The sequence below is a fragment of the Schistocerca americana genome, chromosome 4 (genome assembly GCF_021461395.2).
Source record: "Schistocerca americana isolate TAMUIC-IGC-003095 chromosome 4, iqSchAmer2.1, whole genome shotgun sequence".
NCBI classification, from domain to species: Eukaryota; Metazoa; Arthropoda; class Insecta; order Orthoptera; family Acrididae; genus Schistocerca; species Schistocerca americana.
In genome coordinates, this window is record NC_060122.1 from 840,904,125 (window position 1) to 840,930,613 (window position 26,489).

General features: G+C 40.8%; 1 protein-coding gene across 2 annotated transcripts in view; it reads right to left on the bottom strand.

Annotated features, from left to right (window-relative positions):
• Positions 1 to 26,489, bottom strand: part of LOC124612410 (nuclear pore complex protein Nup155) — a 254,444-nt gene that overhangs the window by 58,750 nt on the left and 169,205 nt on the right. For both annotated transcript variants that reach the window (XM_047140603.1, XM_047140605.1), the window contains one exon: positions 374 to 570. In XM_047140603.1, the coding sequence (XP_046996559.1) occupies positions 374 to 570 (197 nt within the window). The remainder of the gene's footprint in view (positions 1 to 373; positions 571 to 26,489) is intronic.

Consider the following 26,489-nt stretch of genomic DNA (forward strand, 5'->3'; position numbering starts at 1 on the left):
TCCAAGATAGCCATGTTTTTTCCTATATTATTTCTGTAGTATGTTACTTGAAATATCACGAACAAAGCATCAAAACAGGCACAGCCAATGCTGCAAATTTTCAAACCACCACTTCGTAACTAATTCTCAAGTCAGTGTTCTATACCATTCTTTGAATGTGCCAGCTATCAAAGAACACGACTACATAACAGGATCAGTTTATTGGTTAAGAAGCTTCATAGTACGTTATGTACAATGGGAGGTTTAGTTTTAGTTACACCATGAAACTACTGCAGATTATTACATGGGAGAAAATGTACAAACTTCCTCTTATCACATTTTTATGAATAGTATTTCTGCACAAGATAACTGAAAGTTTTCTCTTTTTCCTTACCTTTCAACATAAGCACGATATCCTTCTTCATCACCTGGGGGTTCACCATTCTTGTAAAAGTATTCTCCAAGTTTTTTTGGATCACCTTTTGCTGCACACACAGCACACAAGTCTAGAATGCCCTCATAATACTGAGCTCCCAGGAACCACTGGCATATCAGTGGCAGGTTTACTTGTGGAGCAACCTTCAAACACAGCTACAAAAGTAGACTTGTTAGTACAAACAAATGGCAACATGCATTACTTGTGTAAGGTGGGCAGGAAAGCCACATGTACTAATTTAATGATTATTGGCAATAACAGATGGGGAACAAACAGTACAAAAATCAGAACAATCTTTCAGCCAAGTAACTGGAGCTTATAACAATAAGATTTAATGATGCTATATCATAAAACACATGTTACCTTAACAAACAAAATTTATTTTTCATCAGAGGTGCTCTGTACACATCAATAATGAACATTCAAACTAAATAATAATTTTTTGAATCTAATAATACCACTGAACTACAAACAGATCCCACTCAAAAGTACCAAGAGAAGCTGAAAACACTACTTAAAAACTGCAATTTTCTACTGACCAGTAGTGAAGCACAGTACTGTTTTACAATGAACTCACAGGCCCCTAGGTTAAGATATCAGCCACAGATTCACATAACTGGTTGTCCCAAATGTCCACTTGTAAATGCAATAAACAACCCACGATCAAAATTACCAGAAAACTTCATGATATACTGAAGAAAAATTACACCTTTGAAAACAGCTTTTCAATTGACAACAGATTTGAGTTAATCAACTACATTAAACATCTAACTGTGCCAAACACAGCAACATTTGCCTCCTTTGACATAGTAAACCTATACACCAATATCCGCTGGAAAGCCTCTCTCACAATAACACAAAAGAAACTAATCAAATATAAAAAGCTAAGCAATGCAGAAATTTATGAGCTCATGATGTTGCTTGAATTAGTTTTCTCACATACCGGTAACTATTTTTCATTCAATGGCAAATTTTACACGAAAAACAGTGGTCTGGCAATGGGTAGCAGGCTTGCTTGCTGACGTATTTATAGATAATCTGGAACAAAACTTCTTAACACACCCACAATTTACTGACAAAATTCTGTATTATAAAATATATGTGGATGACACACTAAGACTTTTCAATTATCCAAAAGAAGAACTAAATAACCTAGCAGATGAAATGAATAAAATGCACCTAAATATTAAGTTCACAGTTGAATACCAGACCACCGAAGGAATTAACTTCCTTGACATGACTAACTCCACGCACAATAACAAGCATACCTTCCAAATACACAGAAAACTCACTACCAGTGTTACCATTGACAATATCTCATGCCAACTGAACCAACATAAAACTGTTTTCTTCAGGTCATCTGTAAACTGTATGCTCTTCATCCCTATCAGCGAAGAAGATGCAATAGCCCAAATAATGGTTATAATGCCTCTTTGATAAACATCCTTTTTGAAAAAATCCAAAGTAAACTCAAGCGAACACCGTCACCATTACAAACTAAGAAAGAAATGCCAAAGTTTGTCTGTCTTCCATTCCTTGGTAAAGTGTCATATAAATTGCAAATCTTTTCAGACCACACAAGATAAAAATATCCTTCCACACTGACAAAGTAAAAAATAAAATTGTTCACAATAATAAACCCACTAGAGATTGGCATAACAATTCTAGCATATAGAAACTCACATGCTCCTGTTCTTCCATCTATATAGGCCAAACAGGGAGAAATTTTGCAACCCACTACAAAGAACATATGGCTGCCCTTACACTCAAAACTTAGGTAAGTCCAGTTTTGCATCACATGTTTCTCATCCTGTTGATGATATCAATGACAGTCTTCCTGTGCTACACATCGCTGAGAAAGGACTACAGGTGGACCATCTTGAACAATTAGGAATTTTCACCCACAAACTAAAATCACCTCAAAAAATCCTGAATGAACAGACTGAGTCAAGACAAAACCTTTTCTTCCAGAATTTCCAAAATATCCCGGCACACACACACACACACACACACACACACACACACACACACACACACACACACACACACACCATCTTCCTGCATAAATCTTGTTCTTCTTGGTGTGTAATAACTATGGTATTCTGTAACTTACAAAAGGTTTTTAATTATGTATTAAATATTCACCTCTAGCTGTTTACCTTTTTGTATGCAATAAGCAACATTTACTGAAATGTAAAACCTGTACTAGTAATATTTGTATCATAATACAAATGCATCTCTTGCCAGAGACAATTATGTAGTAAAAGTGTAGTATCTGTAATATCTGTATTCTTTGTAAAAACCTGGAATGTTTACACCCTGTGAGCCAGTGTAAAACCAAGTGTAGCTACGTACTGTTTATTTGTGTACATAGTGTAATAATGCACCTTATAAGAAGCAACCTGATGTGAATACCACCAGGGCAGTGCACTGTAAGTACCGAAAACAGACAACATTGATGGATAGAACAACTTGAAAGAGGGCAACAGAGAACCACATCTGCCTGATGGGATTGAAGAATAGATGACAACAATGATGATACCACACTCATCAATTACACTGAAAGCTTAGTATGTTACTGGTCTTTGTGTTGCCCAATGCTACTCTGATTTGGCGAGTAGTGTTCTAGCCTCCTGCACTTAATAGTAATTATGCTATTTTTTACTTTTAACTGAAATGAGACATGGCATGGCATGGCATGGTAACTAACACAACAACATGGGTTTCACATTATAAATAAATAATGGAAGCTCCAGGCAGGAATATCAACAATGTAGGAGGAGAGATTGCTACTTACTGAAAAGAAGACATTTAAGTTGCAGAGAGGCACAACTGAAAGACTTACATACAGATTTCCGCCACAGCCTTCATCAGGCTACTAGTTCCAGCATCTCAGGTCAGACATTCTATCTGCAAGGAGCCATTAAAACAATGGCTTTTGTAAATGTCAGAAATAATAGTATAACAATAATTACACTTCCAAAGTATGTTACATTTAATGTATCCACTTCATACATTTATTACTTTATAGCCAATATGCCTGTTTATATCACAAGTGCTGCCTTAAAATTCACTGAATGAATATAAACCTTTTTCTATCATGAAAGACTTTCATTTTTCATCTAAACCATTCTTCTTACGTGTTCTTAATTTTGTTGCTTGCTGGAAGTGATTGTGTGTTGTCCTAGTGTTCTCATCATGTACATCATTGCACCAAACATCAGTTTGTGGACCCATAAAAAAATTAAGTAATTTATTTATGTGCAATGAATATACTGTTAAGTGTTTGTGCTACACAATCATTTTACAACGTGCTGCTCTACTGCATATCTTGTGTATAAGTCTTATCGCCCTTTTTTGCAACAGAAATATTAAATGATCAGCAGCAGCACAGCCCCATAGTTAAGAAAGGGTTAAGTTCTACCATAATATACACTGCCCAAAGAAAAGTGACGCACCATGATCAGATGTCAATGTACATAAACTTCGAACCAGTTCACATCATTGGCTGGTTTGTAAATTATTAAAACTACAATGCTCTGGTAGGAAGGCTACCAGAGTGCATTCGTGATTGCTGCAGGGAGCATAAAATGTAGCAAATGATTTTGGCATCCTTTTTTAATGGTCAGGTACACAAATATAGAAGGTTGTCACACTACACAAGTGAAGACAAAACCTCTGTGCTCTGAAACTGACTGTTAAAAGTCCTGATTGGTGAACTTTTTGGTTTGAATGTTTCCTTTTGGGTAAACTTCAACAGTTTTTTTTTTTCTGACATTGCCTTTCATTTTCTCCTTTTGGTTATATTTAAGCTTTCAACAAACGATTGTTCTGTTGAGAAGCAGCATTGACATCGGTGAACTGAATGAGTCTCTGATTTAAGGTACTCCTCGAAGGTTTTTTTTTTCTTTCTCTCTTTTAATTCACGAGTACAAAATCTGCAGAATGTTTATTTTGAATTCTCATGGGCATTCACAGTTGTGCGACCCATACTTGTCAATGCTACACATAGAACCAACACGGCATCTAGCGGAGAATAGAAAATAGCTCTATTTGAATGTTAGGTGAAGAATTTCAGCATGGCTGAAATACGAGGTGTGATTGGAAAGTTTTAAGAATGGGCTTGTAATTGCACAACTGTGGTACTTACATGCTACTGTAATGCATCTCCTTCAAAATAGTCACCTTCTGACTGAACACACGGACTCCAACAGAGTCTCCATTTTTGGAAACACTCCTGGAATTTTTTTTCCTGAAGTGCGTTATGGACACTCACCGTATTTGCCTGGATGTCTTCAATCGAGTCAAATCGCTCCCCTTTCAATGAAAATTTCAGTTTAGGAAACAGGTAGAAGTCTGCAGGGGCCAAATCAGGGAAATATGGCGGTTGTGGAACCACAGGAATTTTGAATTTGGTCAAAAATTTAATGATGGAGAAGGCACAATGAGCCGAAGCATTGTCATGGTGTAACATCCAACTCCTGTCTATCCACAATGCAGGCCTTTTCTTCCGCACCTTTTCGTGCGAACGCTCAAGGTCACATTTGTAGTATTTCTGGTAAATTGTCTGTCCTCCTGGGGTAAATTCATTATGCACAATACTGGTAGAATAGAAAAAAAAGGTCACTGATATTGTCTTCACCTTCAACTGACTTTGCCGTCCTTTTTTCAGTTGTGGTAACATGGAGTCTTTCACTGCGAAGACTGCACTTTGGTTTCAGGATCGTATCCATATACCCACAATTAATCACCTGTAATTACGCTATTTAACAAATCTGGGTCATTTTTAGTCCAATTAATCAGTTCTTGGTACACTTCAAGCCGGTATTGTCTCCGGTCACTTGACAACAGTTTTGGAACGAATTTAGCGGACACTCGAAGCATGTTCAGATCTTCAGTTAAAATTGACTGAACTGCATAGAAACTTAAATTAAGTTTATCAGCCATCTCCCTAATTCTAAGTCTACTATCTGAGTGCACTAAGTCGCGAACTTTCACAACATTTTCATTTGTTTCTGAGGTGGAAGGATGGCCGCATCATGGTTCATCTTCAAATGATTCGCGGCCATTTTTAAATCTGTTGAACCAGACAAAAACACTTGACTGGCTCATACAATTACCTCCAAAAGCTGTTTTTAATCGTTCATAAGTCTCAGAAGCTGATTTCCCAGTTTTAAAACAAAATTTCACAGAAACTCATTGCTCCGTTTTTACGTACATTTTCATGCAGACAGAATCTGGCAACAGGCCCTAACAGACCCGCACTCAACCAGCTGCCACAATGAACTGAATAAAGGAAACACAGTTTCCTGTTAGAGAGTGTTCAAGGACAAGGCAATGACTCACTCCCCACCCTCCGTGTATCTGCCCGCCAAACCAGTAAGTGGTAGCAGATCCATTTAAAACTTTCCAATCACGCCTCGTACATGACAGGTTTTGTTTTCCGATTGCTATTGTCCAGAGTACGGGCGACACATCCTGCGGGACGGTTGTGAGTGTAGACAAAGTAGAATTTTGATCGCCAAAGGAGTGTGGGGAAACACCACACAGTGCAGCAGCCTACACCTGTACACTGCGAAAGCATTGCCACAAGCATCACCAATCCATTTTGGTATTGTGCGTGTCCTTATCTAAATCCATCATGGACCGCGCATAGTTTCTTCACTTATTTGAAAATAAAAAGAAAACAATGAGCAATGCACAAAACAAAACATTTAGGAACAGCTACTGTGCAATCGCTTGCTGATAATGGCAGACTATTGCTCACGAAGAAACTTAGGCCCAACATCTAGCAGCATTTGTGGCAACCACAGTTCAAAATATCAATCACTTTAAACTGACATGTCTGTCTGCATTATACCAACTTCTGAAAGATAGGTAACAAAGGCATGCATTTCTTCATTCTAAGATGCTAGGCCCCAAGGTTGAGTACTATGTTGCATTATGCAGTGTGTATCTCATAGAGACCAACCAACCGCCCATGTCACCGAGCACTGAGTACGCTGACACGCCATTTGCTCATGCAGTTTTTATTTTGAAAACCTTTTTTTACACACATTAACTTCCCAAACTGAGCTTCATCCAACGATGTACAACACCAGTTGTTGGGTTAAATTTTGGCTATTTATATGCAAAAAAATAAAGCTATTTGAAACTATGTCTAATAAAATTGTTCAGTCAGATACAATGCGCTAATGAAATAGTGTGTATTAGGTAATTTCACGTTTTGGGATTTTGTGCAGAACTCTCATTTACATTCACGTTTATCATAAAATGCGAATTTTTCTGGTCCCTAGTGATTGGTCTCGTTATCAGGCCTGGTATGATACACAAGCAGTGTGGAGAGTGTCAGGTGTTGAGAGATCACTGTAAAGGCCACAGAGATTCCACATACTCCTGTGAGACACCACTATCAGCAACAGTCAGAGTTTGAAAGGACCCACCCACATTGTGGGTCAACATTTAGCTGGCTGGTCAAATCGTGCAATACCCAGATTTGCTCTGCATGGGAATGTGAGGGCAGGCAAACTCATTGTCCAGATTGAAGCAGAGCATATCTGACCATCATAAGGAAGAATTGCCATATTGTACACCAAGCACACTGTAGCTCCTTCACGTCAGTGCCTGCCGTCCGAGAACAAGTAATAGACTCCAGACAATATTGTGTCATCACACACCACTGACTGGAGATTAGCAGGAATCAGCAAGGGAATTACTGGCCCAAATGTGGTTGGTTGGTTTCAGGGTTTGATGGGGGCTAAACATCGAGGTCATCAGTCCCCTGTTCCAAACAGACATACTTGTAAAAGGTCTATAAAGTAAAAGTGTAACCTCTGCACGCAGAGTGAGGGAACACCAAAGTGTACAGAGCTAAAATGAACACCGCACTAACACAAAATAGAGGACACTTAAAAGGAGCAGAGCAAATAGTTGACTAGAGTAAAACAGACTACAATGATTGATGGATCAGGTAAAAGGTAAACCACTCAACTACAAACGAAGAACCTCCAGCTGGAGAGCATTGATAGAGGTACGAACACAACTTTTTACCATAAAAGACACTATTTTGGTACCCACATCACAACTAAAAGTCGCTGGAGTGGGTATAGCCTGAGAAATCATGCCAGAGCCCCAACACTAGAGTGAGTGATAAAAAATCCAAATGTGGACTGCCATTAACACAATATAAACAAGTGAATTTGGAATGGTGCCATGATTGGGAAGCACAGATTGCTAATGAAAGGCATATATTGTGATTCAGTTCTGCAATACCCCGGGTGACCGTTGTTGGCAAGTATGGTGGCTACTTGAGGAGCTGTTCCATTCTTCAATGTTAAGGGAGACAGAGCAGTGTTAATCCTGACATCACGCTGTGGGGAGCCAATGGGCATGACTGCATGTCATGGTTGGTAATGATTGATGGAACTCTGAAGGCACAAAGGAATGTCACAGACATCCTCATGTATTATCTGTCATGTGACAGTATTGTTGCGCCATTTTTCAACAGGACAATGCTCATCCACACAAACTTACTTTTCTATGAACTGCCTGCGTGATGCTGAGGTACTTCCATGGCCACAAAGATCCCAGATCTATTGCCAATAGAACATATGTGGGATCACCTCAGACTTCAACTCCAATCCAGTACCAGTTTAGGGACATCAAGGACAACTTACAACAGTTGTGGGCCAGCTTGTGTCAGCAGAGGACAGAATGGCTTCATGGCACCATTCCCTACCAACGCAGTGCATAGGGGGTGCAACATAATACTGATAAGAAGGCTCATAGTAGAAAGTTCTTTGCAAATTTGATTCAATTTCGTAATCACTGAAATAATATGACTACCCCTCAACCACCGAATCTTCTCCCTTCATGGGCACTTCATTTTTTGTCCGGTAGTATATTTTTCACGTCTGGCTAGGAGTGATCTTTGTGTGCTGGGTGAAGAGAAATAATCCACTACTGAATTTTCCACACACGAAAGTAATGTGGTTTTTCCATAGCAGACGTTTATCATCAAACACATTCGTGTGCTTCTTTGTCTTGTGAGATGTTACATACAATGTACATTATGTATAGTGCTGTAGTGAAAATTGCCTGTTTTAGATCCCAGTGATTGAGATTGGGTGACAGTGACATTCACCCTGAGGCCTCGATTGTTTAAGTATTAAGTAAATTTCATTACATAACTAGTAACAACAAAGAATAGCTTGGTTGGTTGGATACAGGACTAAACAATGAGGACACAAGTCCTTCAGTCAAGGGTTCATCCACTGATTGGACCAGTATGTGGGTCAGAACAAGTAAGTGGCCACCCAGAGCCCAGCCGTGGTGAGGAAACCCCAACTGCATCTGACTCCGGCCAACTGGATTAAGGGTGAGCACGGCTTCAGTGTGAAGAATGCCTTCTGGTCAAAGAGATCCAGAACAGTATTAGGGAAATGGCTAAAATTGTAACAGACATAAGTTGGACCATCAATAATAAAACATTTGGTCAGAAATACTTAGGGCTGCACATGGGTGTTCCCCAGGGCTTCACATGCAAAGGGGACAGGCTGTTCCACCCATGATCCATCGTTGACAAAGTGTTAAAGAGGAGGACAGCACCCACTAATCAACAAGAATGCCACTCCTAAAATGGAAAACAGAGTGCAGCAGAAAAAGAAGAAAACGCCAAAAAGCAATTAAAACAGAGGAAAGGAGGGATGTTAGAGGCAACAGGCAAAGGAGGCAAGGTGAAGGGTCCTCTGACCCAGCTTGTGGCAGGAGGTGCCCCAACCCCTACCTCACTGTCCTCACTTTGAAGGTAGTTTGAAATGTTAGATCTGAGAATAAGAACCGTTGTCACAATGAAAACTGAGAACCATTTCAATTGTTCGTGAGTTGTCTTACAACATGAGAGGTATGCTCAGTATAGAGAGCCAGAAGGACGGGGCATTCCATCCTGGTATGTGGAACTTTCAGTGAGGCTCCACAACCATGCTGTGGGACTGGCTCGTCAAATAATATAAAACTGTGGGTCAGTCTAATGTGACTGTTGGGGAGGTAACATACAACAGTGGATTATTTTGAAGAGAAACAGAAGTAGGAATGTCATGCAGCATTAATATCCTTCATAGTTCTGAGTTTATTAGAGGGTGCAGCCCACCAGATGGTTCACCTCAGAGTGAGTAGAGACTGTAGTTGCACCCACAAATCCATACCTGGGGTTAAAAGATAAGAGAAGAGGAGAGGAGAGGAGTGGGGGGGAGGGGGAGAGAGGGGGGGAGGGAGGGGGAGAGAGGGGGGAGGGAGGGGGGGAGGGAGGGAGAGAGGGGGGGAGGGAGGGAGAGAGGGGGGGAGGGAGGGAGAGAGGGGGGAGGGAGGGAGAGAGGGGGGGAGGGAGGGAGAGAGGGGGGGAGGGAGGGAGAGAGGGGGGAGGGAGGGAGAGAGGGGGGAGGGAGGGAGAGAGGGGGGGGGAGGGAGGGAGAGAGGGGGGGAGAGGGGGGGAGAGAGGGGGGGAGAGGGGGGGAGAGAGGGGGGGGGGGAGAGGGGGGGAGAGAGGGGGGGGAGAGAGGGGGGAGAGAGGGGGGGGAGAGAGGGGGGAGAGAGGGGGGGAGGGAGGGGGAGAGGGGGGGAGGGAGGGGGAGAGGGGGGGAGGGAGGGGGAGAGGGGGGGAGGGAGGGAGAGAGGGGGGGAGGGAGGGAGAGAGGGGGGGAGGGAGGGAGAGAGGGGGGGAGGGAGGGAGAGAGGGGGGGAGGGAGGGAGAGAGGGGGGAGGGAGGGAGAGAGGGGGGGAGGGAGGGAGAGAGGGGGGAGGGAGGGAGAGAGGGGGGGAGGGAGGGAGAGAGGGGGGGAGGGAGGGAGAGAGGGGGGGAGGGAGGGAGAGAGGGGGGGAGGGAGGGAGAGAGGGGGGGGAGGGAGGGAGAGAGGGGGGGAGGGAGGGAGAGAGAGGGGGGGAGGGAGGGAGAGAGAGGGGGGGAGGGAGGGAGAGAGGGGGGGAGGGAGGGAGAGAGGGGGGGAGGGAGGGAGAGAGAGGGGGGGGAGGGAGAGAGAGGGGGGAGGGAGAGAGAGGGGGGGGAGGGAGAGAGAGGGGGGAGGGAGAGAGAGGGGGGATGGAGGGGGAGAGAGGGGGAGAGAGGGGGAGAGAGAGCGAGAGAGAGAGGGAGGGGGAGAGAGGGAGAGAGAGAGAGGGAGGGGGAGAGAGAGAGGGAAGGGGAGAGAGAGAGAGAGAGAGAGAGAGAGAGAGAGAGAGAGAGAGAGAGAGAGAGAGAGAGAGAGAGAGGAGAGAGAGAGAGAGAGGGGGGGGGGGGGGGAGAGGGGGAGAGAGAGAGGGGGGGGAGAGAGGGGGGGGAGAGAGAGAGGGGGGGAGAGAGGGGGGGGGGGAGAGAGATGGGGGGGAGAGAGAGGGGGGGGAATGAGAGAGGGGGGGGGGGGAGAGAGAGAGAGAGAGAGGAGAGAGAGAGAGAGAGAGAGAGAGAGAGAGAGAGAGAGAGAGAGAGTAGTTACCACATTTCCATCCAAATGGCTTGACAGTTCTTTACCTGTAATACCTGCATGAGCAGAACACTACTGCATTCAGATAGAAGGTAATTAATAGCACATTTCACAGGGTAGCAAAGTAACATCAGTCTCTGGTCTGGAGAGTGCTCACCGAGTCACTACATATTAAAATATGGTCAAGGAAGGCCCCATTTAATAGAACAGATGGTTCTGTTACTGGCTATCAGCTCTGTCACAAAAATGCTACACGTTCCTAGCAACAAATATAAAGCATAATCTGCCCTCGACAAGGTTTCAGAGCCATCATTGTAAAAGACAGTAAAACATTGATGTCCTGAAGAACCAAAAGGAACACACGTTGGAAGGTCATGGGGGCGACAGACAACAGGTTCTTGAAATAGATCTTAATTCATGGTCTGGGTACAACCAAGGGGGATTGGGCGAGAAAGCAAGGGGGGGTAACATCCTAAGAATGATAAGCAAAGGTCTTGGTAGAGGGCTGTGAAGCACATACCAACTGGTAATCTCACCCAAGGGTGCATGTCACAATATCAAGGCCCCTCACATATAAAAAGAATGGAATTTGTTGAATGATCAGGAAATTGTTGAATGGCAATTGCACAGGTGAGCAAGAGCCGGCAGCATCTGAACTGAAGAGGGAAGATTCCTGTTTCAGGAAGGCAACTGTCTACAGGACTACCGTATTTACTCGAATCTAAGCTGCACTTTTTTTTCCGGTTTTTCTAATCGATAAAACTGCCTGCGGCTTAGAATCGAGTGCAAAGTAAGCAGAAGTTCTGAAAAATGTTGGTAGGTGCCGCTACAACTAACTTCTGCCGTCGAATATATGTAGCACTACACAGGCATGCTTTGCAGGCACAAAGATAAATACTGGCGCCAAAACCTCCGAGTCTTTAAATAAATTTAAAAAAAAGGTAGAATACGAGCTTTTTTTCTCCGCCCCGAGTTTCGACCACTGCATTTTCATACATTATCCAAAGAAGTAAATACAAATTCCGTATTGCTCATCTTCGAATGTAGCAGCATTTCAATGTACTACGAAAATCCTACTGGCAAGGAACTTTTATGAATTGTGAATCACATGCAGTATTCTCTTCACCATAAGAATAATACGAATATAAACATTTTGCCAAGTATTCTTTCATGTTTGCTGCTATCTCTTTTAAATCCTGTCTGCCTAATAACCTACGAAACTAGTGTGAGACAACAGCAAATGCGGAAGAATATACATATCATGTCATGTTAATATTCGTATTATTCTTATGCCTAATAGTGATACAATCAGAAATGAAGCACGGAAATTGACTAGATTTTTAAATCTAAGATGACTCTAATTTCTGTGCAGAATGTAATGCACATGAGAGGCGTCTGCAAAGATTTTCAAACGGAGAAAAATTTTAGCTAAACTCTCGTTCAGAACATCTATCATACGCAGTTGGTTCTTGTTGATCATTATCAAAGAAAGCAGCAGTGTAAGTGACAACAAATACCAGTCTCTTGCCATTGTTTCGCTAATGAGAAAATTCCTCTTTTTTTTTTATTGTAAGCGGCGGTAGCGCGCACAAAAGCAAGCCATGCCGCGAGCAGCGACAGGTTGTAACATTCATTATCAGAATGCGATAAACAATGCATGCCACAGTACAATAATGCATTTTCAGCTTAGAGTGACGTAAACACCTATAACAAGGTGAACGGCACTTATCATATCAAAGAAAAATAAGCAACCGATTCAAACCAGATGAAGCACGTGAAAAAGGAAGGGTATCCGTATAAATACGGACGGAGTGCCTGATACATAGCAATGGCTGTCTGGTAAAGCTTAATTGCTAAGCTTACGACTCGAACCAAACTACTGTAGCTGTATCGTCATTCATTCGACCTAAATTGTGTCTCATATTACAATAGACCAACTTTGTTTCATTTTGGAGGTGCGGTCTAAAACTTTTCTCTCCCCCTTGAATTTCGAGTCTCAAATTTCAGGTGCGGCTTAGATTCGGGAAAATTGTTTTCCCTTGATTTCGAGTCTCATTTTTCAGGTGCGGCTTAGATTCGAGTAAATACGGTAGCCTGCATGGCACCAATGACCTGTCCAACTCCACAACGATGGATTGGTTCCAATAGTTTCAAAGCCGAAGATGGATTGGACCAAAGCCCAATACCTATGAACGAGAGTAGCATGACCTGTTATGGTGTAAAGTCAAGCACCGGCACGCCAGATGGGAACGACAGAGCAAAGAGGGCTGTGAGAAGACAGCCAATTGCACATTGACCAGGACGACAACGCATCAGAGTGATCTCTATGCGACGAGGACATACGCGACGAGGATGTATGTGCTGTGCCCTACTGGTCGATAAGCGAGTTCAAGAGTAGCTTCCACACTAGTCATTTCGATTGTACTATGAAGCATTGTCTATACTGAAGAAACTTGATTAGTTCATATGTCACACTTTGCTTGCGACACATCTGTGTAATACAAAGTTAAGTATTGTATTTGTTCATTTTGTAATAAAACTCATTAACATGATTTGTTCAAATGTTGTCTAGCAATCTGAGAAAGCTGGTTTCCTAGAAACCCCATATTTGATGACTAGGCAGGATTTAACATGATGCACACCCCCAGATGTGTTGGCAAGGAAGCAGAAGGCATTAAGCTTTCACATGCAACTGATGTTTTGTTGTCGAATAAGGTACAGCTAAGTCAGCTTCTTGTCAAAGAGAAGTCCCAAAATTTGAGATTGGCAACAACATCTAGGTTCTGAGTACGCAAGTAGGGTTCTGAGAGGATGGACCATAGTACACCGACAAAAGTACATGACCTGTATTTTTGCACGAAACAATTGGAAACAATGGGGGAGGGGTGCAGCAGAGGCTCACTGGATGGCTCCTTGGAGCTGGCATTCAGCCCAGCCTACAGAGTGGGAGCTGTACCAAATGCTGAAGTCACCAGTATACAGCACGGGGTGACCAGTGACCCGAGAGAGCAAACTAGCCAATGATGGCGATGAGGATAAGGGTGACATTGAGCAGGGAACCTGTCATGGTGACATTCTCATGGACGTAAGGCCATAAAAATTACTCAATAGCATGGCAGCACAATTCTTTGTGAAGCAAATAAGCCCAAAACAGTTACTGTAGGGACACCCGCTGAGATCTAGCCAATTAGTGAGAGCACTTTTCCCCAACAAATTCAATGTATTTTGAAAAATAATGTTTTTTAACTTTTCAAACAAGTACCTTTCTGACTTACCGGGTGCTATACTTACCGTAAATAGCAGGTATAGGGAAGTGAACGTTAATGAGTTATAGATAACTGAAGTATTTCTTCTGTTACCCATGGTTTCTTCGCAGTTACCTTCTTTGTACCTATGTTTTCCTACCCAACTTCTGTGATGGCCCTTTTTAGAGATGTCCATTCCTCTTCAACTGTACTTCCTTATTGCTGTATCTATAGCCTAAGAGAACTGCAACCATATATCGTCATTCCTTAGTACTTCCGTATCCCACATCTTTGCATATTGATCCTTCCTGACTAACGTCCTAAACTTCAGCCTACTCTTCATCACTACTATACTGTGATCTGAGCCTGTATGCTCCTGGGTACACCTTACAATCCAGTACCTGATTTCGGAGTCAGTCTGACCATAATGTAATCTAACAGAAATCTTCAAGTACCACCTGGCCTTTTCCAAGTATACCTCCTCTTCTTGAGATTTTTGAACAGAGTATTTGCTATTACTAGCTGAAACTTGTTATAGAACTCAATCTTTCACATCTCTTAGTCCTTGTCCCAAGCCCATATTCTCCTGTAACCCTTTCTTCTGCTCCTTCCCCTGGAACTGCATTCCAGCCCCCCTTGACTATTAGATTTTCATCCCCCTGTACATACTGTATTACCATTTCAATATCCCCATACACTTTCTCTACCTCTTCATTTTCAGCTTGTGACGTCGACTTGTATGCCTCAACTATTGTTGTCTGTGTTGGTTTACTCTCAATTCTCATAAGAACAACCCTGTCACTGAACTGTTCACAGTAACACACTCTCTGCTCTACATTCCCATTCACAATGAATCTTACTCCCGTTATACCAATTTCTGCTGCTGCTGCTGCTGCTGCTATTACCCTATACTAATCTGACCAGAAATCCTTGTCATCTTTCCACTTCACTTACCTGACCCTTACTATATCTAGATTGAGCCTTTTCATATTTTCTAGTTTCCATACCATGTTCAAGCTTCTGACATTCCACACCCCGAGTCATAGAAAGTTATTCTTTCGTTGATTATTCAATCTTTTTCTCATGGTAACCTCCCCCTTGGCATGCCCTCCTGCAGATCCGAATGGTGGACTATTCTGGAATCTTTTGCCAATAGAGAAATAATCATGACACTTCTTCAATTACAGGCCACATGTCCTGTGGATACACGTTATGTGTCTTTAATGCAGTTGGTTCCATTGCCTTCTGCATCCTCATACCACTGATCATTGCTGATTCTACTGCCTTTAGGGGCAGTTTCCCACCCCTAGGACAAGAGAGTGCCCTGGACCTCTGTCCGATCCTCCGCCCTCTTTGATAAGGCCCTTGGCAGAATAAGGGCGACTTCTTATACCAGAAGTCTTCGGCCAACAATGCAGATTAATAATCAAAATTTAAGCAGTGGCAGGATTCGAACCTGGGACCGTTTTGATCGTGAATTAAAGATGCAGACCTCTGGTGCTAAACCTATAAAAACAAACAACTGATAGATATTTTTAGGCTCTACAACTTTCTTGTTCAACTTTTTTTATCATAGCTATAGTTTTTTTTTACTTATGTAAGAAAAACTGCTTGTTGCAACTTTGCGGATTCTTTGGCCATGTCTGCCATCTTGGATTGAGTTCCTAGAAAAAAGGAACTCTATTTAAAATTTAATTCCTTATACAATCATTTTTCTGTTTGCAGGCCATAATTATTGCAATCACTTCTTCCGACTAAAGGATAGTTATATCATCTGGCATGCCACGGAGGGAAGGAGACAGGGACATCTTGTCACTTATGCATCCACAATGCAGATGTCTGTGAAGAGGACACTGACGCCATTGCAAAGTGGGTTGCAAGGTGTCCAGTAAGACTTGTTGCATCAGTACAGAGAAAATCCTGTTGGAAGAGAGAATGCAAGATTGCGCATCTTCAGCAAATCAGAAGACTATGGAGACCGACTCACATCTGCAATGAAGAGGCATATGTTTTCAGGTATGAGACACAGCGCTCCCGGCAGTCCTTCTACATTTACTTAGCAAGTCATAGCATGAAGTCACTTAAAAGCAGTAAGGTGGGTCTGGGACGGGTGCCACTTTAAACACTAAATAACTCTTGCGATTTTTTTACTCTGCCATGGTACTGGCAGGTGACGGAACAGACCTATAGAAAAATGGAATAGCAGTACCAGCAAAATGGGTGATCAAATAAGGAGACACTTTGCACAGCCTCATCGATGGAATCTGACGGGGGAGAAGGTAACAGGAGAGGCATGCAACTGACAGTTGGCTCTTCGAAGCACCCACCTTGGTGCTCAGTCATACAAGCAGTTGCAAGGACATGACAGGGATCATCGGAAAGTGACGACTGTCACAAAGATCATCATGTAGTGACAACTGTAGCAAAGCCATGAGATTGGTGGAAGCAATCGTTAGCTCAACAGCTGAAAAGGTGACATGGGCAGCACTCTAGTGGGTAGGAGTACCACAATGAGGAGACTGACTGTAGTCGAGACGAAGTGGTACTGGATAGCTGAACAGATACAGGTGCCTTCATCTTAGCCTTTGAAGGTAATATTCACCCGCAAAAAGTTAGTCATCATGTACAGGTGCAACATGAAACCTTACGTCCCACCACCCTTGGTGTGCTTCTGATGCTCACTCTTCCGTCATGTGTCATCCTCCTGCAAGGCGATCCCAAAATGCAATAACTGCGAACTATCCCTCCCCAAAGATAGTCTTTGTCTACAACCACTTTTGGGTTCCAATTGCAAAACACCACTGTTGTTCACCAGTTTGCCCAGTCCTCAAGAAAGAAAATAAAATACAGGTATATAAATCTATATACTGCCTATTGTATACTGAGGCCCAATAAAATATTAGTGTGTACGTCCTGTAGATTAGATTAGTACTTGTTCCATAGATCATGAATACGACACTTCGTAATGATGTGGAACGTATCAGGTTAATAAAAGGTGTCTATACAAGATATTACATTACACAAGATATTAGATGACTTTTTTTTTTTTTTGGGGGGGGGGGGGGGGGGGGTTTGGGGAAATTACCCACTTCCTATATCCAAAAATTCATCTAATGAGTAGAAGGAGTTGCCATTAAGAAATTCTTTTAATTTCCTTTTAAATGCTATATGGCTATCTGTCAGATTTTTGATGCTATTAGGTAAGTGACCAAAGACTTTTGTGGCAGCATAATTTACCCCCTTCTGAGCCAAAGTTAGATTTAACCTTGAGTAGTGAAGATCATCCTTTCTCCTAGTGTTGTAGCCATGTACACTGCTATTACTTTTGAATTCGTTCGGATTGTTAATAACAAATTTCATAAGTGAATAAATATATTGTGAGGCTACAGTGAAGATCTCTAGCTCCTTAAATAAGTGTCTGCAGGATGATCTTGGATGAGCTCCAGCAATTATTCTGATTACACACTTTTGTGCAATGAACACTCTTTTACTTATCTATGAGTTACCCCACAATATGATGCCATACAAAAGCAGATAATGAAAATAGGCGTGGTAAGCTAATTTACTCAGATGTATATTGCCACAATCTGCAATGACCCTAATAGCATCAGTAGCTGAACTCAAAACGTTTCAGCAGATCCTCAGTGTGTTTTTTTCCAGTTCAATCCCTCATTCAAGCATACACCTAGAAATTTTGAATATTCTACCTTAGCTACAGATTTCTGATCGAAGTCTATATTTATTAATGGTGTCATTCCATTTACTGTGTGGAACTGTATATACTGTGTTTTGTCGAAGTTCAATGAGAGCCTATTTGCAGAGAACCACTTACTGATTTTCTGAAAATCATCATTTACAGTTCCACCAGTTAATTCTTGTCTGTTGAGTGTGATAGCTATACTTTTATCATCAGCAAAAAGTACCAGCTTTGCATCTTCGTGAATAGAGAATGGCAAGTCATTAATATATATTAAGAACAGCAGAGGACCCAAGACCGAACCTTGCGGCACCCCATTCTTGGTTGTTCCCCCAGTATGAGAAATCATCTGTTTTTTGCATATTATGTGAACTGTTTATTTCAACTTTCTGCACTCTTCCAGTTAGGTATGATTTAAACCATTTGAGCACTGTCCCATTGATATCACAGTACTTGAGCTTATCTAGAAGTATTCCATGATTAACACAATCAAAAGCCTTTGATAGATCACAAAAAATCCCAACGGGTGACTTCTGGTTACTCAGAGCATTTAATATTTCATTAGTGAAAGTATATATAGCATTTTCTGTTGAAAAACCCTTCTGGAAACCAAACTGACATTTTGTTAAAACTTTATTTTTACAAAGGTGTGAAGCTACTCTACAATACATCACTTTTTCAAGAATTTTGGATAAGGCAGTCAGAAGAGAGATTGGGCAGTAGTTGTTGACACGAGACGAATCCCCTTTTTTTATGCAGTGGTTTAACAATGGCATACTTCAGTCTATCTGGGAAAATAACCTGCTTCGGAGAGCTATTACATATGTGGCTAAGAATCCCACTTATCTCTTGGGAACTGGCTTTTATTATCCTGCTGGAAATGGCATCAATTCCATGTGAGCTTTTATTCTTGAGAGAGATTATTATCTTCCTAATTTCAGAGGAGAGGTTGGTGGAATTTCAATTGTATCAAATGATGTGGGTAAGGCCTCTCATTGGCTGCCTTGGTTCTTCTAATGAACATTTAGATACTATTTTCTCTACAACATTTAAAAAATGATTATTCAAAATGTTTTCGACTTCCGGCTTCTTGTTTATCAAGTTTCCATTTGCTTTGATGGTGATGCCGTCATCCTGTACTCTTGGTTGCCCTGTTTCCCTTGTAATAATACTCCAAATTGTTTTGATTTTGTTATCAGAGGTATTAATCTCAGACATGATGCACATGCTTCTGGACTTTTTAATAACCTTTCTTAATGTAGAACAGTAGTTTTTATAATATTTGGCTGTTTCTGGGTCATTACTCTTTCTTGTTGTTAGATACAGTTCCCTTTTGTGGTTACAAGATATTTTTATTCCTTTAGTAAGCCAAGGATTTTTGCATGGTTTCTTATAATTAGATTTAACTACTTTCTTGGGGGAAACAGTTTTCAAATTCTCTTACAAGTATGAAATAAGTTATATTTTAAATTAGCATCGGGTTCCTTGTACACCTCATCCCAGTCTAACTGCTGAAGATTTTCTCTGAAATTTCTAATTGTTGAGTCATTAATTGAATGCACAACTTTGGAGGGTAGTTTTGAATTACTGAATAGAGCTATGTCATATACTGTAACTTGCTGAGCACCATGATCCGAAAGCCCATTCTCAACAGGACAAGAACTTATGTTTTTAAATCTATCTTGGTCTATAAAAGTGTTATCTATCAATGTGCTGCTGTCCTTTACTACCCGAGTAGGAAAATTAATGACATATGTCAAATTGAAAGAACCGAGCAAGACTTCCAGGTCATTCTTCCTATTACGCTCTTTCGGTGAGCCAACACTGAAGTCCCCACAAATAATAATTTGCTTTACCCTATGTGACAGATAGCACAACAAGGCATCCAAGTTTTGCAGAAATAAATGAAAGTTTCCTGAAGGGGACCTATATACTGTTACAATTATAAAAGAGCCCTCCTTCAGTTTAAGTTGACAGGCAAATGCTTCTACATGTTGGTCTAGACAAAACTTTTTTGTATCTAAGCTTTCTACACAGTGATAACTTTTGACATATATGGCAACTCCTCCTCTCACCTTATTCTCTCTACTCATATGTGCAGCTAGTTTATAACCACTGATATTTACCTTTTCCATGTCGGACACAATGTGATGCTCAGACAGGCATAATATATCTATTACATTATCAGATTCAATGTCATCTAAACAAACCAGGAGCTCATCTACTTTATTCTTCAATCCCGGAATATTTTGGTGAAAAATGGTAACATTATTTTTTTACTTTACTTATGTGAGATTCTACTTTTTTCTTTAATCCACCAATATTTTGGTTAAATATGGTAACATTCTTATTTACTTTCCTGGACCTCTTTAGCACCTTCCTGCCTGAACTTCTCATTGGACACTGATATTAGTCTAAAAAAAGAGGCACATCCATGAGTACTAGTGTCCCCCCTTATGGATTTCGCTAACAACCCTGCCAGTTTACCCTTCCCTTTCCTATTGAGATGTAGACCATGCCTTGTGAAATCCCCCCTATCAATAGCCTCAACAGGAACCAATCCAATGTCTGACAGAGTGGCCACCCTAAGCAACTGATCCAACTCCATATTCACCCTCCTGACAGAGCGGTTCAACTGGGGCTGATCATGCCGCACAAAAGCAGGCACCAGCCCAACATTGGTATGGGTCGTTGCTGAGGCTATTTTCAGCAGGTCACACTCAATACTGTGATATGGTGACTACCTGTGCAAAAGTCGTATCCGTCAGTTTCACTATGTCAATTTTTTCCCAAACAAGCTCTCCCATCACTCTCTTCTATTGTGGTTCCTGTGGCATAATTTTTGGAAACCACTTCCTGCACACGGCGGGAAGAGCAGTTGCTTCATATGCATTCCATAAAAACAGCATGATACTAGCTAAGGAACTAAATGCCAGAAAGCTCCCCCAAGATGCTCAGTTTATATCACTTGACATCATCAACCTTTACTCAAACATACCCATACAAGAAGCTGTAACAGTAATACAAAAGAACCTTATGAAACACAAGAAACTTTCATACACAGAACCTGTTGAATTTATGGAACTCTTTTAGCTAACCCTAAGTTACAGCTACTTCACTTTTAATGGCAACATATATTAACAACTAGATGGCCTAGCAATGGAATCATGTATATCTGGTACTATAGCTGACATATACATAAATCACTCAGGACAAAATTTATTTATCAGCCAAGAACCTTGCCTAAAGAAAATTGAATTTTATAGGCGATATGTAGATGACACACTACTGTTAGTGAAAGGGATGTGAAAGACATCACAGACATTCTAAATTACTTCAATAATCTACATGAGAAAATTAAATTTACAGTGGAACATGAACAAAATAAAAGCATCAACTTTCTGGATCTAAATATTACAAGACACAACAAAACATGCACATTCAAAATTCATAGGAAAAACACAATGACTGACACCACAACCCCTGCTACCTCATCTCACCCAAATATCCATAAAGAGGCAGCATATGGGTCAATGCTACACAGGGCAACTAAAATACCATTGAACCAAGAAAACATGCAACAAGAAATAGACACAGTGAAAAAGATTGCAGTTGCCAATGGATACAATGCTTCCATGGTTGACACAATCCTAGACAAAGTGAAGAAAGAGCCAGGTACAAACTGCACCACAGAAGAAAAAGTGAAAAACAAATGCATATCTAGTATCCTATACATTGACTATGTATCACAGAAGATTGCTAATATTTTCAAAAATCACGAAGTAAAATTTGGGTTTTCCTCATCTAATAAAATACAGCAAAAACTAATACACAATGTAAACTGTGGGCATGATCCAAACTCAGACTCTGGAATATACAAGGTCACATGCCAGGAATGCTCCATGTTCTACCTACGACAGACAGGCCAAAATTTCAATACCAGGTACACAGAGCACATAAAAGCCTACACACACAACAGACACACTACATCAACCATAGCAACACATGTACAGAATACAGGACACCCATTTGGAAAAATAGAGCAAAATGTCAAAGTACTTCACCGACTAAATAAAGGACATAAAATGGATTCGCTAGAAGAACTGGAGATATGTTCACATTACAGACAATATGAAGATAAAATATTACACAAAAAACTTCAAAGTGAATCAGTGAATTTCTTCAGATGTTTTGATAGTATACTTAAATAAAAATAGTAACACTTAGAAATAAGCACAATTGTAAAATAGACTTAAGTAAATTATGATCAAAATTGTTAAGGTACATAACCTCTGTACAAAAGCATATTATACTCCATGGAAGACCTATAATGTCATCTCTGTTGACTACTTTTAAGAACATTATGTCACTGTTTTGTTTATGTAAAATATTTGCAATGTTTAAAAGTGTACAGCAAGTTGTGTGTGATGTTTAGTGTGTGCGAGACTCTGCACAAATGGACCATAAGGAAACTGTAAGTACAAATTACTCTAAATTTCGCCACTAACTTCACAAAAAGATCGACAACCAACTAAAAATCGCATGTTTTCTTATACATTGCAGTAAAGTCAACGAAATGAATCAGAATCTCACACATCAACAACATCACATAGGAATGACATAAGAAACACAAAAAACACACTTTAAAATGGGAATCATTTCCCGAAACGCGTTGTGCGGAAAATAAAGAAAATCGTGGCTGGTAGCAGATGAGTTATTTATAAACAAACCTATTGTTTTCAGTCGCAGGCTTTCAGCACTGTTTATAATGGATCATATCAGATACATACATACATTGGTAATCCACTGAGCCCCAATTTACAAATAAATTTCATAGAGAGAACAGTTTTTCTGTCAAGTGGAAGATGCAAGTGAGGATGAGGATAAGGATAAGAACACTAACTGAATGGCAATGTATTTAAGTTGTCAACTATCTCATAGCACAGGTATTCACAGCGATGGGCCTTCGTGCAGGAGCAGGAGCTTCACCCTCGACAACTGGACGAGGTCAATTTACATAACTTTCATGACAACAGTATCTGCATTAACAATGGTGAACAGACGAGTGTCAGATTAATGCACTGCAGGTTTGGTGCTAGTTGTATAGTAATTTTTAAAATTTTTGTTGACATGTAAGTGTGTTGGAGTATATGACAAAGTAAGGGTGAAGACTGGCAAATTTAAAGTATACACTGTTTTATGGCTGCAAAATTACCATATGACACACCTATACTGCGGAACGATCTAAGTCGTCGTGGAACAAGATATCATATTGGCACATTTGTGATGAAAACATTTGTATTAAAAATTTTATCAATAAGTCCCTACAACATCAAAGGGTTGTCCAGCTATAATTTTTATATTCACAATATAATCTAATAAAAGAAAATAAATAGAGCAAAAGCTCATAAATCGAGCAAGTACAATGGCAGGTTTAAATGACAGTTATAATATGAAAAATGTAGAACTTAATCATGAGCTCACAGAAACAATTTACGAATTTTTAAATTTAAGGTGACAAAAGACAGAGATGGATGGGTATGACAAGAAGTAAATATAAGAGTAAGAATAGTCTGTCATGCTTTGGTAGTGTAAATAAGGTTTTCAGAGGCAAAATTCTAATACTACTTAAATGAAAAGTTTATCATCATTGCACGTTAACAGTTTTGACTGACAGCTAGCCAGTCAACAATGGAGGGGTGCTTGTTGCGAATTACTGGCTGAAACATGAAAACAAATTAATTTATAAAAGAACAGACTTACATAAATGATGTAATTATGACTGGAATAAAAATGGAGATGGGCAAGACATGTAAACAGGTAGGTAGATGGACAAGGATGTTCTTCGCTGGATTCCAAGACATAAAAAAATTGGATTGATGGGGGTTAAAGGGACCAAACTACAAGGTCATCAACCCCTCCATCCTACATGCATCAATCCAGGAATAGTCATCAGAGAGGAATAACACAGACGACAAATCCTGATGAATGGCATTGCAACTGGGAATCAATAAACCGAAGAGAGAGAACCAAGTAGGAGAGAGAAAGGGATGAGAAGGAGTAATGTGTGAAAGTTGCTCTGCCCAAAAAGCATCTGGAACTCCCATGTTATGCAATGAGTGATGCACCCTATGCATCTGACTGGTATTACTTCATCAGGTTGCCCTCCATGGGGCAATCCAATTACTTCACCTTCTGTTACCATAAGAAAACTAACAATGTGGAGAAATTCATTAAATCTCAGGAAGACAAAGATGATGAGACATTAAAACACTGACAAATGTAGAAGAATAAATGGACCACGGAGCAAGTACAGCCATGGGGACCTATGGGTCAGAACAGGCAGCAGTGCACCCTTCCAGTCCCTCAAGTGTTTGATGAAGTCAATGTGCGGTACCTCAGAGTAAGTTGCATTAACTGCCTTCACAAGTAAAACATAAACCAAATCAGCCACTTTGGTGCTATATGCTAGTACCAAAGGCAGTATGTCAGCAAGTTTAAGATTTCACCGTAAAGCAGCGAACTTAAGGCAGTCCAGAAGAATGCGGGTCACTGTCAAATGGGCACCACACTGACAATGGGAGGGATCCTCACATCATGCAATGTGGCTGTGTGTCAACCACCAAGTGTGGCCAATCTGAAGCTGACAGAATGGTAGACATGTTGTGAGAAGCACAAATTGAAGACTGCCGCAGGGTCATAGTACCATTTACTGCCAGCAGTTTGTTCGGAGAAGCCAGGGCACATCATTCCGTGTTCCAATCTATTATTAACTGACCAAAGGTCCAGTTCCAGTGCCTCATCTCCAAAGGCAGAATCTTGGAAGCTAACTTGGTCAACCAGTCAGCACGTTCATTACCTGGGTCCTAACGTGACCAAGGGTCGAGACGAAGACTACCGACTGTCCAGCTTGATGGGGACAGCCACAACCAATGGGTGTCTGTAGGAGCACTGGGCAACGGACTGAAGACTACTCAAGGAGTCACTGCTTAGTTTAGTTTATTATGTCATGTTCCATAGATAATTTTCACATCTATTTTGTTGATATGATATGGAACAAGTCAATTATTTACACACACACACACACACACACACACACACACACACACACACAAATATGGTACTGATACTAATATTACTGAAATTTTTAGTTCTACACATGCAACTACATTTAGAGGCACTTTTTTTAACAGTTTTGACCCACAAACTTGTCCATGGAATACAAGGAGTTGTCCAAAAGAAATTATTTTAAGCTAGATTTGAAACTTGATCTGCTACCTGCCAGACACTTTATGTTGTTGAGCAAATGATCAAAGATTTTTGTTGCTGAATAATGTACTCCTTTTTGAGCAACTGACAGCTTCAATAACGGATAGTAAAGATCATTTTTCCCTCTAGTGTTGTACGTATGAACATCACTGTTCTTCATGAATCGAGATGGATTATTTATAACGAATTTCATTAGCGAATATATGTACTCTAATGGTGCAGTTAAAATATGTAACTCCTTGAATAGGTGCCTACATGACATCCTTGAGTGAAAACCACTAATTATTCTCACTGCTCTCTTTTGTGCAATCAATACTTTATGTCTAAGCGGTGAGTTAGCCCAGAAAACTATTCCGTAAGACATTACTGAGTGGAAATATGCAAAGTACGTTAGGAGGCTGACTTGTTTATTACCAAGATTAGCGATTATACAAAGAGCAAAAGAGGCTGAACTTAATTGTTTGAGAAGTTCAGTAATATGCTTCTTTCAGTTCAGGTTGTCACCAATGTGAACACCCAAAAATTTGGAGAAATCTACCCTGTTGACTGAGCCCTGTTCATATGCTACATCAGTTATTGGTATGACTCTACTCTGTGTACACAACTGGATAAGTGAGTTTTTTCAAAACTAAGGGAGAGTCCATTTTTTGAGAACCACTTAATAATTCTTTGAAAGACATCCTTAACAATATCTTCAGCTGCTTTTTCTGGAATGGGATTTATTATAACACTCGAGTCATCTGCAAAAAGTACTAGCTCTGCTTGTCGAACATTAAGTGAGAGGTCATTCACATGAATAAGGAACCGCAGAGGACCCAAATGTGAACCCTGTGGGACTCCCTTTGTAATAACTCCCCATTCACTAGAATTTACCAACCTCCCAACATTATTTGTGTTATTCAGCACAACGTTTTGCTTTCTGTTCGTTAAGTATGATTCAAACCAGCTGTGTGTATAGCCTTCAATTCCTTAAAACCTGAGTTTTTCTAAGAGTGTAACATGATCCACACAGGCAAATGCCTTGCAAAGATCACAAAAAATACCAACTGGCAATAGTTTGTTATGAGGATAATCCCAAAAGTAAGGTCTCCTATTTTTTTGTTTATTTCTACAATGGTTTACATCAGTTTACAGCTTGAACATTTAGCTATTTTCCGACATAAACACCATTTCTGTCGATGCATTTTTGTAGACGTTGTGGCAGTTTTTGTATGCCAATGTCATACCAGCTCGCCACCATGCAGTTTAGAAAGTTATGGTCACCCGTGACAATTGAGTCCAGAAAGTTGTCCTGTTCAGCTGCAAGGTGGTGAAGAAATGCGCGCGAAGCATCAACTCGTTGTCGCATGTGGTCCTCAGTCAGCATGCATGGCACACATCTTGCGCAC